The 25,132-nt window shown below is 43.6% G+C and overlaps 1 protein-coding gene across 1 annotated transcript in view; it reads left to right on the top strand.

Moving 5' to 3' along the window:
- tbkbp1 (TBK1 binding protein 1) overlaps positions 1–24,756 on the top strand; it is a 44,484-nt gene extending 19,728 nt beyond the window's left edge. The window contains exons 5-9 of the mRNA XM_065007940.1: positions 7,543–7,745; positions 7,912–7,973; positions 15,936–16,051; positions 20,285–21,090; positions 21,692–24,756. Of these exons, the coding sequence (XP_064864012.1) occupies positions 7,543–7,745; positions 7,912–7,973; positions 15,936–16,051; positions 20,285–21,090; positions 21,692–21,820 (1,316 nt within the window). The 3' untranslated portion in view covers positions 21,821–24,756. The remainder of the gene's footprint in view (positions 1–7,542; positions 7,746–7,911; positions 7,974–15,935; positions 16,052–20,284; positions 21,091–21,691) is intronic.
- The last annotated feature ends 376 nt before the right edge of the window (positions 24,757–25,132 follow it).

Genomic DNA, 25,132 nt, shown 5'->3' on the forward strand with positions numbered 1-25,132 from the left:
AGGAACGGGCCACCGCCTTGATGTTAGTTGAGAACGACAGGGTGTTGTCCAGGATCACGCCAAGGTTCTTAGCGCTCTGGGAGGAGGACACAATGGAGTTGTCAACCGTGATGGCGAGATCATGGAATGGGCAGTCCTTCCCGGGAGGAAGAGCAGCTCCGTCTTGCCGAGGTTCAGCTTGAGGTGGTGATCCGTCATCCACACTGATATGTCTGCCAGACATGCAGGGATGCGATTCGCCACCTGGTCATCAGAAGGGGGAAAGGAGAAGATTAATTGTGTGTCGTCTGCATAGCAATGATAGGAGAGACCATGTGAGGTTATGACAGAGCCAAGTGACTTGGTGTATAGCGAGAATAGGAGAGGGCCTAGAACAGAGCCCTGGGGGACACCAGTGGTGAGAGCACGTGGTGTGGAGACGGATTCTCGCCACGCCACCTGGTAGGAGCGACCTGTCAGGTAGGACGCAATCCAAGCGTGGGCCGCGCCGGGAGATGCCCAACTCGGAGAGGGTGGAGAGGAGGATCTGATGGTTCACAGTATCGAAGGCAGCCGATAGGTCTAGAAGGATGAGAGCAGAGGAGAGAGAGTTAGCTTTAGCAGTGCAGAGCGCCTCCGTGATACAGAGAAGAGCAGTCTCAGTTGAATGACTAGTCTTGAAACCTGACTGATATGGATCAAGAAGGTCATTCTGAGAGAGATAGCGGGAGAGCTGGCCAAGGACGGCACGTTCAAGAGTTTTGGAGAGAAAAGAAAGAAGGGATACTGGTCTGTAGTTGTTGACATCGGAGGGATCGAGTGTAGGTTTTTTCAGAAGGGGTGCAACTCTCGCTCTCTTGAAGACGGAAGGGACGTAGCCAGCGGTCAGGGATGAGTTGATGAGCGAGGTGAGGTAAGGGAGAAGGTCTCCGGAAATGGTCTGGAGAAGAGAGGAGGGGATAGGGTCAAGCGGGCAGGTTGTTGGGCGGCCGGCCGTCACAAGACGCGAGATTTCATCTGGAGAGAGAGGGGAGAAAGAGGTCAGAGCACAGGGTAGGGCAGTGTGAGCAGAACCAGCGGTGTCGTTTGACTTAGCAAACGAGGATCGGATGTCGTCGACCTTCTTTTCAAAATGGTTGACGAAGTCATCTGCAGAGAGGGAGGAGGGGGGGGGGAGGATTCAGGAGGGAGGAGAAGGTGGCAAAGAGCTTCCTAGGGTTAGAGGCAGATGCTTGGAATTTAGAGTGGTAGAAAGTGGCTTTAGCAGCAGAGAGAGAAGAGGAAAATGTAGAGAGGAGGGAGTGAAAGGATGCCAGGTCCGCAGGGAGGCGAGTTTTCCTCCATTTCCGCTCGGCTGCCCGGATCCCTGTGTATTTATATAGCCCTTCGTAAATCAGCTGATAACTCAAAGTGCTGTACAGAAACCCAGCCTAAAACCCCAAACAGCAAGCAATGCAGGTGTAGAAGCACGGTGGCTAGGAAAAACTCCCCAGAAAGGCCAAAACCTTGGAAGAAACCTAGAGAGGAACCAGGCTATGAGGGGTGTCCAGTCCTCTTCTGACTGTGCCGGGTGGAGATTATAACAGAACATGGCCAAGATGTTCAAATGTTCATAAATTACCAGCATGGTCAAATAATAATGATCACAGGCAGAACAGTTGAAACTGGAGCAGCAGCACGGCCAGGTGGACTGGGGACAACAAGGAGTCATCATGCCAGGTAGTCCTGAGGCATGGTCCTAAGGCTCAGGTCCTCCGAGAGAAAGAGAGAAAGAGAGAATTAGAGAGAGCATACTTAAATTCACACAGGACACCGGATAAGATGGGAGAAGTACTCCAGATATAACAAACTGACCCTAGCCCCCCGACACATAAACTACTGCAGCATAAATACTGGAGGCTGAGACAGGAGGGGTCAGGAGACACTGTGGCCCCATCCAATGATACCCCCGGACAGGGCTAAACAGGAAGGATATAACCCCACCCACTTTGCCAAAGCACAGCCCCCACACCACTAGAGGGATATCTTCAACCACCAACTTACCATCCTGAGACAAGGCCGAGTATAGCCCACAAAGATCTCCGCCACGGCACAACCCATATCACTCTCCTTCTTGGTCAAATAGCCCTTGCACAGCCTGGAGGTGTGTTTTGGGTCATTGTCTTGTTGAAAAACAAATGATAGTCCCACTAAGCACAAACCAGATGAGATGGCATATCGCTGCAGAGTGCTGTGGTAGCCGTGCTGGTTAAGTGTGTCTTGAATTCTAAATTAATCACTGACAGTGCCACCAGCAAAGCACCTCCACACCATCACACCTCCTCCTCCATCCTTCACAGTAGGAACCACAAATGCGGAGATAATCCGTTCACCTACTCTGCGTCTCACAAAGACACGGCGGTTGGAACCTAAAAATCTCAAATTTGTACTCATCAGATCAAAGAACATATTTCCACTGGTCTAATGTCCATTGCTCGTGTTTCTTGACCCAAGCAAGTCTCTTCTTATTGGTGTCCTTTATTAGTAGTGGTGTCTTTGCAGCAATTTGACCATGAAGGCCAGATTCACACAGTCTCCTCTGAACAGTTGATGTTGAGACGTGTCTGTTACTTGAACTCTGTGAAGCATTTATTTGGGCTGCAATCTGAGGTGCAGTTAACTCTAATGAACTTATCCTGTGCAGCAGAGGTAACTCTGGGTCTTCCATTCCTGTGGCGGTCCTCATTAGAGCCAGTTTCAGCATAGCTCTTGATGGTTTTTGAGACTGCACTTGGATAAACTTTCAAAGTTCTTGAAATTTCCCAAATTGACTAACCATGTCTTAAAGTAATGATTGGACTGTCATTTGTCTTTGCTTATTTGAGCTGTTCTTGCCATTATATGTACTTGGTCTTTTACCAAATAGGGCTATCTTCTGTTTACCACCCCTACCTTGTCACAACACAACTGATTGGCTCAAATGCATTAAGAAGGAAAGAAATTCCACAAATGAACTTTTAAGGCACACATGTTCATTGAAATGCATTCCAGGTGACTACCTCATGAAGCTGGTTGAGGGAATGCCTAGAGTGTACAAAGCTGTCATCAAGGCAAATGGTGGCTACTTTTGAAGAATATATCAAAAATACATGTATAAACACTTTTTTGGTTACTACATGATTTCATATGTGTTATTTCATCGTTTTGATGTCTTTACTTTTTTATTCTACAATGTAGAAAATAGTAAAAAATAAAGAAAACCCCTTAAATGAGTAGTTTTGTCCGAACTTTTGACTGGTACTGTGTCTATATAATCTATCAATAGCAACAATTTTATTAAACTAAGTCAGCCTGCTTTTCTAACAACATTCTAATCAGGTCTCTACTCAGGCTCAGAAGGATCCTGTGAGGGCGGGACATTTTCTGGCGACAGTAGTCCAAGCAGTGCTTCTGCTGTGAAGCGTCGGAGGCCCAAACACATGTTGGCTGCAGATACTGTTTATCTGTTTATCAGATACTGTCTATCAGCTTCTTGGACTTCTTGTACAGTACAGTTAATAACAGTGGTTATAAATGCTACAAAATCCACCTTCATTACAATAAGTGTATCCAGATCACTTGATTTGACGTACAACATTTGCAACTGGTTGCGGTCCGTCCACAGCCATATCTTCTTCAGCGCTGTGGCCTCTTTCCCCTCCAACTCTCTTCACCACCTGTAGGGGATTTGCTGTACAGCCCTGATCCTTGACACCTCAACCTCTTTCACCCCCTCAGGGCACTCTGGAAAATTCCGAAATATGATCCCCACCACATTTGCAACATTTCACAGACTACTCAATAACATATTCTTTCCATCTGCAAACACTTGGCACGTGGGCAAACTTTTTACACTTCTTGCATTGCATCAGGTTTTTCACGAACACTCTCACGTGGTATCTTATATATCCCATCTTTACATAGGTTGGTAGATACTCTTCATCAAACATCAATAATACAGATCAACTTTGCCCTCTTTTCACCATTCTTCATACAGGTCAAGCGGCGTGCATCTATGGCAACTGTCGGATGCATGGTGCTCTTGACAGAAATGTTCTTTCTTGCCTTGCATTGATATAGTGTGAGTGTTGTCTTGTTATTCTTCAGCACTGTTGTGGAGTTAAACGTCTGTGTAGGTGCCTTATTTTGTGCAGAGGGAGAGAGCTCCCGTCTCACTTTGTTCATTGTGCCGACTAAGCTTGTTTTATTTCCAAGCAACTTGTTCGCCATTGACCGTGAAGTGAAGAAATTGTCCATGGTGACATTTTTCCCTTTGCCAACGTAAGGTCCCTCGAGCCTCATCACCACATTCTCCGACACCTGCTGTCTGATGTGGATCTTTTCCAAAACGGCGTCCGTTCCTCTCTCCTATCTCACCGTTTCATTTGGTGGTGGCGCCGGGCTCCTGCTCAGTGCGCACCGTTCAGGCTTTTTACCACTCAGGTCTTGGAGGTTAAGGTTCGGGCTAAGGCTCAGAACCAGAGGAATAATCATCGGAGTTGTCGTGATTCATTTCTTCCTCGCCATCTGAGTCGTTTTCATTCAGATCTCATAGCAGCGCTAACGGAGCATGTGCATCCATTCGTCTTGGTCTTCTTGCCACTGTAAATTACACACACTCTCACTGTGTACTCCAAGTAAGACCAGAGTAGACTAATTGGGTGGACTGATATAGGGTACATAACATTTTGAGATTATAATTAGAATATACCAATAAAATAGAATGGCCCGCCCTGTTCCTCATTCGCAATAGGTAATTACATAATTAGGCATTGTCCACTTCCCCTTGCTCATTAACTCACCCATTCACCCCCTTTCCACCCATCATAGTTTACTTAATTTATTGTTGTTATATGTGTGAAATTACTTTCGGTATAGTTTAAGTTCAGTTTTGAGGCAATTATCGGAGTGATTATCACCTGGCCACTGCACCTTCCAATGTCTGTAGAATGAGCAGAGCGGGCCCTACTGTCTGTAGAATGAGCAGAGCGGGCCCTACTGTCTGTAGAATGAGCAGAGCGGGCACTACTGTCTGTAGAATGAGCAGAGCGGGCCCTACTGTCTGTAGAATGAGCAGAGCGGGCCCTACTGTCTATAGAATGAACAGAGCGGGCCCTACTGTCTGTAAAATGAGCAGAGCGGGCCCTACTGTCTGTAAAATGAGCAGAGCGGGCCCTACTGTCTGTAAAATGAGCAGAGCGGGCCCTACTGTCTGTAGAATGAGCAGAGCGGGCCCTACTGTCTATAGAATGAGCAGAGCGGGCCCTACTGTCTGTAGAATGAGCAGAGCGGGCCCTACTGTCTGTAGAATGAGCAGAGCGGGCCCTACTGTCGGGAGAATGAGCAGAGCGGGCCCTACTGTCTGTAGAATGAGCAGAGCGGGCCCTACTGTCGGGAGAATGAGCGGAGCTGGCCCTACTGTCGGGAGAATGAGCGGAGCAGGCCCTACTGTCGGGAGAATGAGCGGAGCTGGCCCTACTGTCGGGAGAATGAGCGGAGCTGGCCCTACTGTCGGGAGAATGAGCGGAGCTGGCCCTACTGTCTGTAGAATGAGCAGAGCGGGCCCTACTGTCGGGAGAATGAGCGGAGCGGGCCCTACTGTCAGGAGAATGAGCGGAGCAGGCCCTACTGTCGGGAGAATGAGGGGTAACAGGGGAAAACCATTCAAATAATGACATGCTCTCCTTAAACTGGTAACAACTCCAGTTCTGTTTGTGATATTAAGATTCTAACAACGGCAGTGTGTTATATAGACTTATTTAGGAAATGAACGGAGGGGGGCTTGACTTTAAAAATGACACAGTAATTAAATAAATTTATCACAAGTTAATAAGTTAATGAGCAGTCGAAATGACTGCTTTAGGGATTCTAGTGTTAACTACTCCTGAATTTTCCCCCCCTAAGTTATACACTATTAATGTCCAACGGGAGGCCAGAGATAACACCTTTTACCAGTGCCCTGCTCTGAAAATCAAAGCTGTCCACTGCATGCATCGATCATTTTGCTCTTTAGATATACACCATATCAACACCATATCGCCACTGGTTACTTTGACGGAATCCACTTTTCTCAACGCCTTCTTCACCATCCTCGTGACTTCAAAAAGGCTTCCCAAATGAAACGCACTCCAACAAGCAACGATTCATCAGACTCGTTATCCACAACCACTTTTCCCTTTTTGTTCCATTCTTGGACTTCACTGTTGTCCACTCATCCTTCTCACTAACTGTACTCAATGCGCTCTCAGCTTCGAACAACACTTCTGCTACCGCCATCTCAACCTCTCTCCACTGTCTGCTGGCTAGCTACCTCCCGCTCTCACGAGACTCATGTCAACCGAAATTGATTTGGGGAAACAGAACTACTATTGGCCAACACTCTCCCATCTTGCACTGCTGCTTCCTATATGCTAATTGAACAGTACCACCCACTCCAGCTGAGGGAAGCATGCTGGGTAGCAGGTCACTACTGAAGAGAACAGCTGCTATGGAGTCACAAGGCCTGAACTGTGTCCCCCTAGTAAAAAGGATGTAAAATGCGGATGAAATGTGTCATTAATACCTCTCTTATTGCTGAGTCATGCCGAGGTGTATTTATGTGAAGGGTTGTCCTTCAGATGGAAAGTGTTCATGATATGCTTTAGTACCATTACATGTTGAAATGTATTATTCTGTACACTACTGTTCACTACTGCCTCAACCACAGGCTGACCTGTACACATTCAAATAAAAGGGAAAGCCACTTAGTCTAGTACAGGGTTCCCTAACTGGCGAACCGCGGGCTGAATTTGACCCTGAATCTAGTTGATGATCCCAGCCCTAGGAGTTCAGCTGTGACTTGTACACAAACACAAATGTGTGTGTTTGATGTAATTGCGGAAGTTGCGTGCGAGAGAGTGTGGGCAATATACTGTGTTAGAGAGGATTTGTGTGTTTTCTATCAGTGCGAGTTGTGTGTATGTGTTTTTTTCCAGTGTCAGTGTGTCAATGCCTGTGTGTTGTGTGAGGTGGCTGGTGAGATGAGATAGAGGAGTCGTCTATCACAATAGCTATTGGCTGAGTGACGGCGTCTGTATGAGCTGGGCTCCGAGGCTGTGCCCACGCATGCTCCTCCACCCAGGTGGAAAATGAAGATGCGTGGAGCTGGCTTATCTGGCTGGTGGAACAGGTGGAACAATGTGGGCCAGGTGTAACAATGTGGGCCAGGTGTAACAATGTGGGCCAGGTGTGACAATGTAGGCCAGGTGTAACAATGTGGGCCAGGTGTGACAATGTAGGCCAGGTGGAACAATGTGGGCCAGGTGGAACAATGTGGGCCAGGTGTGACAATGTAGGCCAGGTGGAACAATGTGGGCCAGGTGGAACAATGTGGGCCAGGTGGAACAATGAAGTTACGTGGAGCTGGCTTATCTGGCTGGAAGTCCACATCACTATCCCTTATCCCTTCCCTGGAAAGTATAAGGATGAATGGTATAAACCCTGGGATAATTAAGTCCCTCTAGATTGATCATGTGTGTGTGTCAGCGTTGCCTTCCCCCTCCGCAGTGCTGGACTGTCCTGCGCTGACCCTACAGAACTCTCGTAGTCTAGACACTCTGTCAGACCTGAAGCTGCAGCGTCTGGAGGCGGAGCTAGAGGGGGTGCGGCACCAGGCCCAAGGGGCGTGTCAGAGGGAACAGGAAGTGAAGGCCGAGTGTGAGAGACTGCAGGAAGAGCTGAAACAGATCCAGAACAACCACATAGAGAGGGTCAGTGAACAACACACACACACCTAACACACTGGTAAGTCTTACAAACTGGTACATTCTCCCTCTATTTTCTAAAGCATAGTCAGTTCTGTCTAACTCTTGTTCTCACTTGGCTCTTACTTCGAGCACCTGCATGCTAATCTGTTTTCCCGTTCTTCTTTGGCAGGAAATGACTTCGTCGTGTGAGCAGTGTGATGTGGAGTGGATCAAGAAGGTGGGAGATGAGCAGTAAGTGAAGACAACAACCATTTACTGTGTGACACCTCCATAAGACCTGCAACCTTTTAGACTGCGAGAGGGAGAGAGAGAGACACGGAGAGAGATGAGAGGGAGAGAATAGTAGTAAACAGTAACGTTTCACTAGGAGCTGTACCTGACCCATATCTGAAGGTCTAGACTCTAGTCTAGAGGGTGTAACAGTTTGGTCTGGCTAATGTAGCCTTTAAGGAACTCATTAAAACCTAAATGAGCCCTTTTCCAGGCCTGTCTTAAAGTTGAATTCTGCCTAGAATAATGGCCTATCCATCACATATAAATTCTTTGATGTATTACTAGTACAGCATAGCCGCGGGAAGTACACTGAACAAAAATATAAACGCAACATGTAAAGTGTTGGTTCCATGTTTCGTGAGCTGATATAAAAGATCCCAGAAATTTTCCATTTTGCACAAAAAGCTTGTTTCTCTCAAATATTGTGCACAAATTTGCTTACATCCCTGTTAGTGAACATTTCTCCTTTGCCAAGATAATCCATCCACATGACAAATGTGGCATATCAAGAAGCTGATTAAAATCATGATCATTAAGGAGGTGCACCTTGTGTTGGGGACAATAAAAGGCCACTCTAAAATGTGCAGTTTTGTCACACAACGCAAGGGAGTGTGCAATTCGCATGCTGACTGCAGGAATGTCCACCAGAGTTGTTGCCAGAGAATTGAACGTTCATTTCTCTACTATAAGCCGCCTCCAATGTACAGTACCAGTCAAAAGTTTGGACCCACCTACTCCTTCCAGGGTTTTCCTTTATTGTTTCTCTACATTGTAGAATAAATTGTAGTCCGTGCATGATAATGTCGCATGGATCTGTACACAATTCTTGGAAGCTGAAAATGTCCCAGTTCGTCAATGGCCTGCATACTCATCAAACATGTCACCCATTGAGCACGTTTGGGATGCTCTGGATCGACTGTACGACCGTGTGTTCCAGTTCCCGCTAATATCCAGCAATGTTGCACAGCCATTGAAGAGGAGTGGGACAACATTCCACAGGCCACAACAGACTGATCAACTCTAAGCGAAGGAGATGTGTCGCGCTGCATGAGGCAAATGGTGGGGATGGTGCAATTTTTCTCATGGGGGGGGGTCCTGGAAACACTTTTTGCCCACACTGAAGATGTTTACATCGGTCTGCTAATACAGGACTCTTAAATGCCCATTTTTCAGCAGCGTCCTCGGCACCCCTCCTTCCCGCAGTTATGCCCATAAGCCTTGCACTGGATAATTATGTGAACCTCAGTCTCTTTCAATGTGGGGAACAGACTTGTGATGAGGAGCCTAGTTGTGTGTTGTGTGGTAATATATAATACAACAATAGAGGGCAGTGTGGGCACAAGAGCTTCCTGAAATACAGCAGTTGTCATTTGTTGTTTCTCAGAGGAACCAAAACTCACGCTGTGGACCCCTGTTGAATACCCCTGTCCTAGACACAGTCACGCCACACACAGCTCGCCCACAAGCTAGTGCAAAACCACACTCACGACAAGTTTGAGGGGAGTGAAATGCAAACGCTGTTTCGATAAGAAAGTGGAAGTAAAGTGTATGGTAGAATGGCTTAGGTTGAGTGTGCTAGAGGCCTGGGAGGGGAAGCCTACTACTTTTCCAGTCACATCTTGCTTTCCTATCCTTACTCACCAACCTACCTGCTAGCTGTTATTTTCTTTCTGAATGGCAGCTTACTTCTTGTAAGTGCTCTCATTTATTGTAAATGGCTCAGATTCACGTGGAACTGGTCATGTGTGTTGCATGTTCTGGAGAGCAACAGTTTGGCCCTCAGAGACACTTATAATTAGCTACAAATGGTCAGGAAAAATTGAGAGATTATTGAATTCGTTCATTTGATTGTATAGACTGTTATGGAATGAACTTGACTTGTAATTGCTTTGTTCAGTTCCATAGTATGGAGATCACATTTTCAATGTAAAACAAATTCAGAAAGACAACGAGCCAACTGTAAGGAACAACAAATAATATACAGTAGATCATGTGTTATTACAGCCACTGGCCAAAAACTGGTTGAATCAACATGATTTCCACATCATTTCATCCACAAAAAAATCTATCAATGATCTTAAATCAACTCGAAAAACTGATTGGTTTTGCAAAAAAGTCATCATTGTAAGGGCATTTCGTCTTTTTTTCACCCAACTTTTAACCTAAATCCAATGACATGGTGATATTTTTTGTTGATTTCACGTTGAATTCATGTAAATTGGCAACTCAACCGAAAGTAGACATTGAACTGAAGCCTGTGCCCAGTGGGTAGCTTTTGACACTGTGTAGGCTGTGGACACGAGAGTCGAAAGCCAGCACTCATTTAGTGCTTATCTTCATCAGAGACCTAAAGAGGGCTATGGAGCCTCATTACCTCTGCCTTTGTAACTTTATGTACCAGAATTTGTCATCCATTGCTATTAAATATCATTGACCAAATGGAACTTTTACTGAGAAATGATATGGTGTATGTATGTGATGAGTTGTATTTAGGATCTGCGTTTCTTACAGTTGAGTGAGAGCAGACAGGCCGTACTCAATAGCAGAGCAAAATAGATGTTAGAGCACACAGGCCAAGAAGCTGTGCAGTAGTTACAGAAACAGCAAGCCTACAGTCCGTGCTCTCTAATGTGTTTTCAGAGGTCAGATACAGCTCATATGGCCCACACCACACACTTAATCTCCCACACACAACCAACATATAGATTGGCTGTCATGAATTTCTTCCTCGCTATATAACAGTCATCTTTCCTCCTACACAGGCACACTCAAACACACACACATACACAGAAAAGTCATGCCCGAAAACACATACACACACACAGATGTGTGTGTTTCTGTTCCATCTATTTGAAATATACATTTGATTTACTGCTGAGTATTTTTGTATTTTGTATTACACTGTGCTGAACTACACTCCAATGTATTTTGTAACAAGAGACTTTCGAGGGTTGCATTTTGTACATTCAAAATACTAAATACTTTTCAATGCCATTTTTAAAAAACATTTACATTTTGGTCATTTAGCGGACACTCTTATCCAGAGTTATTTACAGTCGGTGCATTCAGTCAGATAAACAACAACATATCACAGTCATAGCAAATACAATGTGTCTATAACTGTTACTGAGAATGTTGTTGCTGTTTGGGCTGGCTTCTTGCAAATGTATTTCTGTATTTTAAAATACATTATACATGTATTTTAATTAAATACATTTCGAAATACAAGCATTTTGTAGTTTATTTTGATATATTGAGCTTTGGTATTGGTATTTTGTAATTGTATTTTGTAATTATTGCCAATCCCTGCACACAACACAGACTCAAACACTTCCAAAAAAGCTTTTCCAAAACGAAGGGGGATGCAGCGCATTGAAGTCTTGGCAGTGTGTTTATGAACAAACAGAGGTGTTCACACATAAGATATTGCACAAGGTGCTGTGAGTGAGATGTGTTGCTTTTACAAGCCATCTTTTGAAAGATTGTCAAAAGGCACAGGCGACGTAGAGACTTGTGTGAGCCACAGTGTGAAAAGGAAGAGTTGCATATGTCAAAACAGTCAATAAATACAGTTCTGTGTGAAAAAATGGCGAGAGACGGGAAACTGTCACTCAGACATTCCCCTCGGACTGTAAAAGAAGGTAAGGGGATTTCAACTCAAAGCGAATACAGCTACTTCCATTTACATGAAAGAGGACTGTTCCCCCCCCCCCCCCCCCCCCCCCAATGTCATCAGTGGTTTCCACAGTTCCTGTAAGTTATGGATGATCTATTGTATTTTCAGATTGTTGTGAAGGTGTTGGTGGAGAGTTATAATGAAGGGGCTTTAATAGCCCACTCTGTCTGGGTCATGCATAAATGTAGGGGTAGGCCTGTCTGAACAACTGATTCTATTGACTAACTGGTGGAACTTATGAATCCAATTTGTAAGTCGCTCTGGATAAGAGCGTCTGCTAAATGACTTAAATGTAAATGTAAATGTAATACAATGTCTCTGTGGCCAAAATGACAGAATTTTGTGGAATGCTACCTTTTCATAAATCTTAGAAATAGAAATGAAATGAATTGATTCTTAGGTTAACATTGAGATGTTCCATAGCTGTGGTTAATTTGTGGTGGCAGCATCATTCTCCTGAAAAATAAACGGTGAAGACCGATTTATGTATGTAGGAGAACTATCGAGGGAAATGGAAAAGATTCACAATAATGACAAGTGATGACTGTAATTTCCATTATCTGATGGTTTAGTGTTTGGTGATGTTAACTGGTTAAAAAACCTCAGTGTGATATGTTTTCTATTGGTACTGCATGTGCTTCCCTCTCCCTTCTACGCACAGTGGGTTGTGAGTATGACTCATAATTTGAGACTTCTCATGGCCATACAGAATTATTACAATTGCTCAATTTCTGGTCGTGCAGGTGAAGTATATGGGAAGTCTGTGTTTGTCTGACACCATATTTCTCTTATCTTCCACCATCACTATGTAGAGGAAGTGGAGTCAGATTCAAGTAAAACACAGAAGGTTTTATTGAAATGAGTCTGAGAGATAAGCTTTATCAGATCTGTTTGGGTACACATTGGCACCTATCTTCCTCCCTCCTCCCCATTTTAAAACATTGTCTGTGGCGATAAACCTGGTAGAAATTATAATACAGTACGTGTATCATACAGTATAGTTTGTGATCTTTGTCGTTTGGCTAAATACAGTGATTTTTTCTCTACGGGATAAAGATCAAAGATATAGGTGTAGTGCATTAGTGGAGACTAACAATGTTCTCAGAGAAGGCCTGCCGGTTTTGACTAGCAAAAGTTACTTTTCGTAAAAGGTTAGGAGAACTTGTGCAGCAGGTTAGGAAAATTAACGTAGCAGGTTAAGATAATTAGGTTATGGTTAGGAAAAAGGTTAGCTAAAATGCTAAAATTGTCCCTGACGCGACTCGAACATACACTATATACACAAAAGTATGTGGACACCCTTTCAAATTAGTGGATTCGGCTATTTCAGCTACACCAGTTGCTGACAGGTGTATAAATTTGAGCACACAGCTATGTAATCTCCATAGACAAACATTGGCAGTAGAATGGCCTTACTGAAGAGCTCAGCGGCTTTCAACGTGGCACCGTCATAGGATGCAACCTTTCCAACAAGTCAGTTTGTCAAATTTCTGCCCTGTTAGAGCTGCCCCAGTCTACTGTACGTGTTGTTATTGTGAAGTGAAAACGTCTAGGAGAAACAACGGCTGCGAAGTGGTAGGCCACACAAGCTCACAGAACGGGACCTCCGAGTGCTGAAGTGCGTAGCACGTAATAATCGTCTGTCCTTTGTTGCTACACTCACTACCGAGTTCCAAACTGCCTCTGGAAGCAACGTCAGGACAACAACTGTTCATCGAGAGCTTCATGAAATGGGTTTCCATGGTGGAGCAGCCGCACACAAGCCTACGATCACCATGCATAATGCCAAGCATCGGGTAGAGTGGTACAACATTCTAGATGATTCTGTGCTTTCAACTTTGTGGCCCTTTCCTGTTTCAGCATGACAATGCCCCCGTGCACAAAGCAAGGTCCATACAGGAATATTTTGTCAAGATTGGTGTGCAAGAACTTGACTTACCTGCACAGAGCCCTGACCTCAACCCCACTGAACACAATTGGGATGAATTGGAACGCTGACTGCGAGCCACGCCTATCGCCCAACATCAGTACCCGACCTTACTAATGCTCTTGTGGCTGAATGGAAGCAAGTCCCCGCAGCAAAGTTCCAACTAGATGTTGGCATTCCATTTCATCCCAAAGGTGTTCGATGGGGCTGAGGTCAGGGCTTTGTACATGCCAGTCAAGTTCAAACCATTTCTGTATGGACCTTGCTTTGTGCACGGGGGCATTGTCATGCTGAAACAGGAAAGGCTTACAACTTTTGACACAAAGTTGGAAGCACAGAATCGTCTAGCATGTCATCGTGTACTGGAACTAAGGGGACTAGCCCGAACCATGAAAAACAGCCCCAGACCATTATTCCTCCTCCACCCAAACTTTACAGTTGGCACTATGCATTGGAGCAGGTTGCGTTCCCCTGGCATCCGCCAAACCCAGATTTGTCCGTCGGACTGCCAGATGGTGAACCATGATTCCACACTCCGGTGAACACGTTTCCACTGCTCCAGAGTCCAATGGCAGCGAGCTTTAAACCACTCCAGCCAATGCTTGGCATTGCACATGATGATCTTAGGCTTGTATATGCGGCTGTTCGGCCATGGAAACCCATTTCATGAAGCTCCCTAAAACAGTTATTGTGCTGAAGTTGCTTCCAGAGGCAGTTTGGAACTCTGTAGTGAGTGTTGCAACCGAGGAAAGACGATTTGTACATGCTACGCGCTTCAGCACAAGGAAGGCCAGTTCTGTGAGCTTGTGTGGCCTACCACTTCATGGCTGAACTGTTGTTGCTCCTAGATTTTCCACTTAACAGTGTTGACAGGGGCAGCTCAGGCAGGGAAGAAACTTGACCAACTGACTTGTTGAAAAAGTGGCATCCTATGACGGTACCACGTTGAAAGTCACTGAGCTCTTCAGTAAGGCCATTCTACTGCCAATGTTTGTCTATGGAGATTGCATGACTGTGTAGGTGCAACAGGTGTAGCTGAAATAGCCGAATCCACTAACATCTAGTCCAAAGCCTTCCCAGAAGAGTGTAGGCTGTTATACCAGCAAAGGGGGGACCACCTCCATATTAATGCCAATGATTTTGGAATGAGATGTTCAACAAGCAGGTGTCCACGTATCTAGCTACAACCAGGACTGACCTGAGAAAAGACTGTGTTTCCACTCATGCGATTCTGCTGAAGAGATAAAAGATGCACTCTCTATTTTTTCAATGCAGTCTGATTTAACACACCGCTTCATTTTATCGTCTGTAAAATCAAATCATATTAAAACATTGCTGACGTAGGTCAAATAAAAGGTCAAATAAATTACACAGCAAATACCAATAGGCTGCGTTTACACAGCAGACCAATTCTCATCTTTTTTCACTAATTGGACTTCTGACCAATCACATCAGCTCCAGAAAAATATCTGATGTGAAAAGATCTGATGATGAATGGTCAAAAGACCAATTAGTGGAAAAAAGATCAGAATTCATCTTTCTTTGTAAACGCAGCCATTGTGTCAGACTCTTTTTTTCTTTTTTAAAGCTTCACATTTTCCATAACTAGCACCGCACGCAATAGGATGTGTGTCCCTTTTCTGTCATATCACCATATTGTCTACCACCATCAATTTCAATTCAATTCAATTCAAGGGGCTTTATTGGCATGGGAAACATGTGTTAACATTGCCATCATCAATGTTCCAGTAAATCACAAGAGTCTTATGTGAAATCGTTTTTTTGAGCTCAGATAAGCAGATCAGAGGCTGGATAGCGCAACACTGCTGCCATCTACCACAACCACCGCCTTTTCGCTCTTTTTATGTTTTCAAATACCACCCGTGTTGCCTTGTAACAGTTGTTTGAAATAGCTGCTTCGTTACCATGGAAAATGCCTGGGTGTCATGTTGAGACAGCTGGCTGTCTACTTTATGTCTGACTCCTTCACAATGGTGTGATTCATGTGTCATTAATATGATTGGTGTTCAGAAAAAATACTCTATATTATGCAATGATATCAACAATGTAATTGGTATGCAGTCAATCTGGAGATGAGAAAGGAAGGCATCTAGGAACTGCTTAGATCGACGTATGATAGATGTCAAGTGTAAATAACCATGGACATTTTGAAAACTAGAATGCATTTAGTCAGGTAACCTCAGTGTGCACACACATTTGAAAGCAATATTAGTAGAATGATTTCAAAGGGGGATTTTGATTGTTTGGTTGGTTGGTTGATTGATTGGTTGATCAACTCGGTTCTTTCCCCCTGCAGGGTGAATTTGGCACTAGCCTACACAGAGCTAACTGAGGAGTTGGGACGTCTGCAGAAACTGAGCTCCAAACAGAAAGAGATCCTGAAGAAGACCTCCCAGGAGCATCATAGCCCAGGTTAGTAACATCGCTAGAGAATGATATATGGCCCACATTTAACAGGCTAGCCCAGGTTAGTAACATCGCTAGAGAATGATATATGGCCCACATTTAACAGGCTAGCCCAGGTTAGTAACATCGCTAGAGAATGATATATGGCCCACATTTAACAGGCTAGCCCAGGTTAGAAACATCGCTAGAGAATGATATATGGCCCACATTTAACAGGCTAGCCCAGGTTAGTAACATCGCTAGAGAATGATATATGGCCCACATTTAACAGGCTAGCCCAGGTTAGTAACATCGCTAGAGAATGATATATGGCCCACATTTAACAGGCTAGCCCAGGTTAGTAACATCGCTAGAGAATGATATATGGCCCACATTTAACAGGCTAGCCCAGGTTAGTAACATCGCTAGAGAATGATATATGGCCCACATTTAACAGGCTAGCCCAGGTTAGTAACATCGCTAGAGAATGATATATGGCCCACATTTAACAGGCTAGCCCAGGTTAGTAACATCGCTAGAGAATGATATATGGCCCACATTTAACAGGCTAGCCCAGGTTAGTAACATCGCTAGAGAATGATATATGGCCCACATTTAACAGGCTAGCCCAGGTTAGTAACATCGCTAGAGAATGATATATGGCCCACATTTAACAGGCTAGCCCAGGTTAGTAACATCGCTAGAGAATGATATATGGCCCACATTTAACAGGCTAGCCCAGGTTAGAAACATCGCTAGAGAATGATATATGGCCCACATTTAACAGGCTAGCCCAGGTTAGTAACATCGCTAGAGAATGATATATGGCCCACATTTAACAGGCTAGCCCAGGTTAGAAACATACCTTCAGAAGTTTACATCTTAATACAAGTTTTTTTTTTTTTTATCGTCAAATTGTTTTTTCTTAAAAACATATTTAAACATATCCTTTAAACCTGACCATGACGTCACAAAATACTCTATAATAACGTTGTTGCAACCAGTTTTGTCCGCTGGGAACATTTACAACTTTCAAACTGCAACGCCTTTTTGTCTTCCTCTGTCATATCAACAGCTACCTCTTTACCACAAACCCCAACCCAAAAAGGTGTTTCAATGCATGCTTTTTTTTGTTTTTTTGCAGACACTGGGAAGGGTAATGAACAAGCTACATCTTGAAAGCAGCATTGTCATTCATACTTGCTTCATTGGCCCATTTGCATAGATATTCTTTATTTGTTGCTGTCACAGTACCCAACCTGACACACATCACAGGATGGGAGAAGCACAGGGACTGCTGCAGAGCAACACCCCTTGAGTAATTACAGATAAAGAGCTTTGCTCAAGGGCACAACGGAGGTAGGGAGGATATGGGACATACAGTATACTACGGCTTACAGCTCACTCCCTCAGCTCGGGAATTTTAACCGGAAAAGAGAGGAATGAACTAGACTCTCAAGGAACTGGAATGTACACTACATGACCAGAAGTATGTGGACACCTCCTCATCAAACATCTCATTCTAAAACCATGGGCATTAATATGTAGTTGGTCCCCCCTTTGCTGCTATTACAGCCTCTACTCTTCTGGGAAGGCTTTCCACTAGATGTTGGAACATTGCTTCCATTCAGTCACAAGAGCATTAGTGAGGTCGGGCACTGATGTTTGGTGATTAGGCTTAGGCTTGCAGTCGACGTTTCATTTCATCCCAAAGGTGTTCGATGGGTCTGAGGTCAGGGCTTTGTTCATGCCAGTCAAGTTCTTCCACACCGATCTCGACAAACCATTTCTGTATGGACCTCGCTTTGTGCACGGGGACATTGTCATGCTGAAACAGGAAAGGGCCTTCCCCAAACTGTTGACACAAAGTTCGAAGCACAGAATCATCTAGAATATCATTGTATACTGGAACTAAGGGGCGTAACTATGAAAAACAGCCCCAGACCATTATTCCTCCTCCACCCAAACTTTACAGTTGGTACTACGCATTGGAGCAGGTTGCGTTCACCTGGCATTCCACTTCACAATAGCAGTGTTGGCTGGGGAAGCTCAAGCAGGGAAGAAATTTGACGAACTGACTTGTTGAAAAAGTGGCATCCTATGACAGTGTCATGTTGAAAGTCACTGAGCTCTTCAATAAGGCCATTCTACTGCCAATGTTTGTATATGGGGTTTGCATGGCTGTGTGCTCAATTTTACACACCTGTCAGCAACAGGTGTAGCTGAAAAAGCCTAATCCACTAATTTTAAGGGGTGTCCACATACTTTTGTACGGAAAAATTGAAAAAGTCAAGGGGTCTGAATACTTTCTGAATGCACTGTATAGTGTAAAGTAATTAGGCCTACAGCAGTTTTTTTACTCTCCTGGGGTTGCAGAGCTACATATACAATACAGATGTAGGATCTTAATTTGAGCTAGTTTGCTCCAGAAGAAAAGTAATCCTGCAGCAACAGGAAATGTGAATTATTACATTAATTATAATTAATTAAAACATTTTGTAGTGGTTGATACATGTTTTGTTAGGACAAATGATGTCTGGCATTTTGAAGTAGAAATGACAAACTCTAGAAGCCTTTTTAAACCTTGAATACACTACAAGTTTGCATTTCCTGCTATGCAGGACAATTCTTAGCAACAAAAGAATGATCAAATGAAGATCCTACATCTGTATGTGTGCTGAAATACTTACATTCTCTCCTCAAGTCTCTGTTTTCTCAAGTCTCTGTTTTCTCTCAATTTCAAGACTCTGTGGAGAGTTCAAGAACACCATTTACCCTTTTTTCACTCAACCGCAGAACCAAAAATGTTTCCCCTTTGAGATGCTTCTGATTCATCGATGCACCCATCTTTTTTTTGTTGCTAAATTGCTGATAGCTGTCACAAGATTACAGGAAGCATCTCACACTGTACTGTAAAATGTGTCAACATTCAATTAGTTCTGTGTCTCTTAGGTGAGGGGAAAATAATGTATTCATAAATGTAATTTTTTTTGCCTATCTTGTCGAGTGCGCTGCTTGTGGAGAATTGATTTATGCTTTGTGATCAGACAAACATATTTGCATTGCAAATCCAGAGCAACACAGAGTGCCTGACGCACTGTAGAAAGAAGTAGAGAAATGTTATTCAGGAAAATAGCATAATGCGATATGGTAGATATGAAAGATTATACACTTTTTCTTCATTATCAAAAATATAGTTGATTCTGTGTTATTGCTAGAGACGTTTACCAGACAAAAACTCCTCCTGGCCCTAGCTACTTCTCATACAGATCACTCTGTTGTCACAGGGAATTTTCCTGCACACCAGAAAATACTCATTGTAGTGTATTTGAGGTTTAAAAAGGCTTCTAAAGTTTGTAATTTCCACGTAAAAAATGTCAGACTTGATTTGCCCTAACAAAAATGTATCAACCCCTACAAAAATGTATCAACCCCTACAAAAATGTCCATTATTTATAATCCACATTTCCTGCAGGATTACTTTCCTGCTGTGTGAAATGGAAATGTGTTTTTTTGGATTAGGGTTAAGTGACTTGCTCTATTAGGGTTAAGTGCTTTGCTCAAGGGCAGATTGACAGATTCGAACTAGCAACCTTGCGTTTACTGGCCCAACGCTATAACCGCTATGCTACCTGCCAACCACCTGTATGTCCAGTGCATTTGGAAAGTATTCCGACCCCTTCCCTTTTTCCACATTTTGTTACATTACAGCCTTATTTTAAAATGTGTTAATGTGTTTATGATTTTTTTCTCAATCTACACACAACACCCCATAATGACAAAGCAAAAACAGTTTTTATTTTATTTTATTTTAGCTAAGTTATTAAAAATAGAAAACAGAAATACCTTATTTACATAACTATACGGACTCTTTGCTATGAGTCTCAAAATTGAGCTCAGGTGCATCCTGTTTCCATTGAACATCCCTGAGATGTTTCCACAACTTCATTGGACTCTACCTGTGGTAAATTCAGTTGATTGGACATAATTTGGAAAGGCACACACCTGTCCCACAGTTGTCAGAGCAAAAACCAAGCCAGGTCGAATACATAAAAAAAAAAATCAATTTTAGAATAAGGCTGTATTGTAATAAAGTGGGAAAAGTCAAGGGGTCTGAATATTTTCCGAATGCACTGTACTTATGAGTAACAAGTAACAACAGGCTTTAGTCCTATTTTGGCAAGATGTAATAACTTTTGTCTTCGAGAGACAGTCTTGTGTGCTGCTCTCTGACTCCCCCTGTCTCTTCTGTTTCCTCAGTCCAACGCCAATCCCACCCCCCATCTCCCATTCATCACCAACGCCACTCCCCTGTGCCCCAGCGCCACTCCCCCATCCCGCCCCAGCACCACTCCCCCATCCCCCAGCGTCGCTCCCCAGTTCTCCAGCCACAGCGCCTCTCCCCGGACATGCACCGACGCTCGCCCCTGCTGGAAATCAATGATGGGCCCGCCTCCTACTCCTGCCGGCCAGCCAGCCACCACCTGAGGGCTAGCTTCCAGGGCCGTCGCAGCTACTCCGAGGTCGCTGACCCTTCGGCCTACCAGCGGCCGCTGCGCCTCAGCCTGGACCCCGTGTCCACCCTGCCCAAGCCCCGGCCCTACAGGGACTCCAGCTACTCCAAGCAGCATCAGCAGCACCAGCATGGAGGCTCACAGCATGGGGGGTCCCCCCACAGAGGAGGCCAGCTCCGAGGTTCCCAGTCTGGGCTGCAGAGGGCCGGCAGCGAGGTGGGCCTCCACGAAAGTTCCCGCCACGCTCGAGAGCTGCCCTTCCCCCTGTCCGAGGTCTCTCCCAGGTCTCACCTGCACTTTGAGCCCCCGCCACCCCCCACGCCCGCCCCCCAGCTGCCGCAGTCCTCTGAAGACGAGGAGGAGTGGACCTGCCCGCACCCCATCAGCCCCCCACGGACGCTGGGCGTGCCCAACAATGTGTCGCCTCATGGGGTCATGAGGGGGCCGGCGTCCTGCTCACCCTTCCCCATCCCCTCCAGACCCAACACCCTGACCTGCCACCCGTCAAGTTACCTGCACACAGAGCACGCCCAGTCCTGGCCCTCCATCAATGTGAGTCACACGCACACTCTATCCCAAATATGCTGTAGAATATCATTATTGTATCACAACAAATCTCAAAAATGGTCAAATGGGTCAAGGTTAGCTTGTTATCCCCCTCAATCAAAATATGTCTTTGAAAGAGAACTGCCCTTGACTTGTTAATGCCTTCCTGCACTGTGCTATTTAATGGGAAATGCTCTGTGTCACATGACATTTGTTCCAATGCACCTTTACATATGAGCTTATTTTCTTCATGAATTTACCTAAATGGTCCAAATATTATAATTGATAGTTTGCATAGACCAGGGCTGCCCAACCCTCTTCCTGGAGATCTACCATCCTGTAGGTTTTCAGTCCAACCCTAATTTAGCATATCTGATGCAGCTAATAAGTAGAATCAGGTGTGTTAAATTAGGGTTGGACTGAAAACCCACAGGACGGTAGATCTCGAGGGTGATGGCTGAGCAGCCCTGCCATAGACCCACACTGCTTGTTGACCTGAATGCTGTGTGTGTGTGTGTGTGTGTGTGTGTGTGTGTGTGTGTGTGTGTGTGTGTGTGTGTGTGTGTGTGTGTGTGTGTGTGTGCGCGCGTGCGTGCTTTGGATACAGCTGTGGATGGAGACAGAAGAGAGTGACATGAGGAGCTGCCCTCTGTGCCAGCTCATCTTCCCCATTGGTTACCCTGATGACGCCCTCATCAAGCACATCGACTCGCACCTTGAGAACAGCAAGATCTGATCGCCATGGCAGCACTGCACCCTCTTTTTAGTTGCTACTGTTTTTTACTTATTGTGGAGTTATTTTAGGTTTTATTGCGTTTTTAAGCTGGCTAGCTTTTGTTTGACAATACTTGAGGGCTTTTTGTGTTTTTTTTAGCATGTTTGGAAAAAATAGGTGGTTTAAGAAATGACATGGATGGTGTTGAGGTTCATGACAGACAATTTCCTTGACAGATGCAAGATCAGGGACATTCCAGGCAACTTGCAGTCCATTTCTTTTTATATCTCACACTTTACCAGTACTACTTGCTGTAAAGTGTCCTGCTTTTACTTTCCTCTCTACCTGTACAGCAATACAGACCAACACAATGAATTCCTGGAATTATTTGGGTGACTCTAATGGATAGATCCAGTCTGTTTTTTATTCAGGGCTTTGCGATGTGCAGTCAGAGGTCAGAGTTATGTTATGGAGAGAGTATGGCTGTGTTAATTGTGTGTAGAAATGAACTTGTCCTGCAGGGCGGGCATGTAGTTGGCGTGACGACCTCGCTGTAGTGGAGTGGAAGGAACGCACAGGCAGTTTATCTTTAGGCTTGTGGCCTGATCAAAACTCTATATGAATCTTAGCACCTTAAATTAACCTAAATGAGCCTATATTAAAGCATAATTCCCCCCACACCTAAATTTTCCAGTTAATGTATAGTTTGATATATCTGTTCAGTAACAAGTCAAAAGAATCTTAAGATATATTTTATATTTTCATCTCCAAATGATAATATGTCACACATGTATCATGTTGGTGACATTTCACCCTCACAGGCTTACACACAGCTGTATATGGAAAGTAGGAAAGAAGGACTCCTTATAGGGAAAAGAGTGCATGGAAAATATTTGTATATGATAACAGTGATTCAACTGGGAGTCTCTTTACTTTTCCTGAAGAAACGACCTGAAAACACTTATAGTGGAACACTATTTATCACTTTTGTCCAAAAGAAAACATTTCTCAATCCTTACAGTCCAACACTGGCACACTTAGTATTTTGTATCTTATACATAGATATCTTAAATATAACCTCCAAAATTCAGAGTGAGTGTTTGGGGTAATATTATGGAATCACTTTTTTTTTAATTGAGTCGAATATGTTGTACATAATTGTTATCTGACGTTTTGGTGAGACACAGTGTCTGCGTTTACACATGTCAAAACACACCAATCATAGTGTAACAGATCTGAATTGGGCTGCCTGTGTAAATACAGCCAATGTCAATGTGTATCCATCAATGCATTTAGGTGGTTGTCAATTTTGGACAAAATTATATTCAGAATTCACCAACATGTCAAGTTGAACAATGAAATAACACAAGGGCCATACATTGATTTGAGCAAATCAGTGGCCTTTTAGAATCCACAAATATTCTATACTGTTATGTATATTCATATATCACTCTGTGTAAAACTTTTAAAGCTGTGTACAGACAGGTATTGTAAGCCTAATGCAAGTTCTTCTGTGGTCCATAACTTTAATCAAGACATCTGCTATTAATAATCTCTATTATCCTGGCTACTAATTTAAAATATACACAGAAAAATCACATTCTGCTATTCATCTATTTTATGACCTACTGGTTTGAAGTACCGTTCTTGCTAGCTTATCTTCAATCAATTTAACAACCTACATGACTAATACAGAATGCTGTTGATAAGCATTTGATATATTCTTGGCCCAATTTGTTATGTACCAAAGAAGAAATGTAGCACACCATAGTTTGGTTACTATAAGAGCTATATATATATAGCTCTTATAGTAACCAAACGATGGTGTATATATATAGTTAACTAAATATTCTATAGTAGGCCTACAAACGGGTGGAAAATTAACAAACTCACCTATGTAAAATCCTATGGTCATATGTAAAAAAATAATAATAATAATACGCAGACACACCTTTACATCTCAAAATGATTTCACTTTGGGAACTCTGTTCCCACGCATTCCTGACCCTCGGTAGTACATCTATATTCTCTTTTGAAGCTAACAATGATCTATATGATTGTGGAGTTAATGGTATAATGTGAAGAATAATGGTATCAATTGCCAGCCAGCCCACACAAAGACAACATTGTCTGTCATTGGCTGTGTACAGAATGTCATGTTGGATTGTACCTTTTGATTACTTTGAATGAAGTACCCTTTCATAACCAAAGAAACCTAGATTAGATTTATGTACAAGATATACACTTATCTCTCTTGATGATGACCAAGTATCAATTAAGCATATCATGTTCACACAGATATGAATGGAGAGATAATACACGGATATGAATGGAGAGATAATACACGGATATGAATGGAGAGATGACTAAAATGTCAGTGTAAATAGGAATGGAGAGACGATACCGTTTTAAGGAAAGCATTCATGACCAAAATATGTTGACCAGCAGCTGTAGTACATAGCAAACACGCCTATCAGTTCACAATGTTAAGCAGTCAAATGTATATACAATACACACACACACACACACACACACACATACACACGCACAGTCTGACACTCAAACCGCTATCCACAAAGAGGTAAGTTATGTAAAGATTTCCTCTCCTGCTTTTTTGTTGTTGCTGCAAATCCTCCGTCAAGTTTCAAATCAGATCAAACACTGACATTGACAACGTCTATAAACCCTCTTTCTAGCTCTGTGACTTATCTGATGATAACAGTAAACCCTCGCCTGGAAAACCCTCGACGGCTAACTGATAAGAGCTCGACAGATCTTTCTCACAAGCTGAAGGGCCACTAATGAGGAAGAAGAATCACTATGGAGGTATTTTGTGCACCGCTGGATTTCAAGGACTTTCAACAACTTGCATTTCAAAATTAAAAAATAGTTGCGTAAGGAGTTGTGACTTTTTCTTTCTGTATCTACATTTCCTGAAAAATAAACTGGAACTTGCACTGAAAGGACTCTCGGAATTAGTTGGTTTCACTTATGTAGAGATAAGCAATTATTTAGTAGTCTATTTAGTAGTCAAGATAGCATTTATTGTGTACCTATACATAATTCTTGTGTATCTCTAATATTCAGAGATAAACAGTTGTCCGGGCCAATCTTTACTAAACTGCTGTGGTGTCTAATTTCCAAACGATCCTATCTATCTCTCCCAGAGCCACTCCAGACTGCAGAGCGGAGTCTAAGCACAAGGGGGAAGCAGACAGTTGGAATCACATTGGGAATCACAGTCCATCCTCTTTACTGTCTATTTTATAAATTACAGATAGGCATGAACCCAATCTCTCTCTCTCACATACAGTTTGTATCGCTATCCTTGCT

This window comes from Oncorhynchus nerka, linkage group LG23 (assembly GCF_034236695.1).
Source record: "Oncorhynchus nerka isolate Pitt River linkage group LG23, Oner_Uvic_2.0, whole genome shotgun sequence".
NCBI lineage: Eukaryota > Metazoa > Chordata > Actinopteri > Salmoniformes > Salmonidae > Oncorhynchus > Oncorhynchus nerka.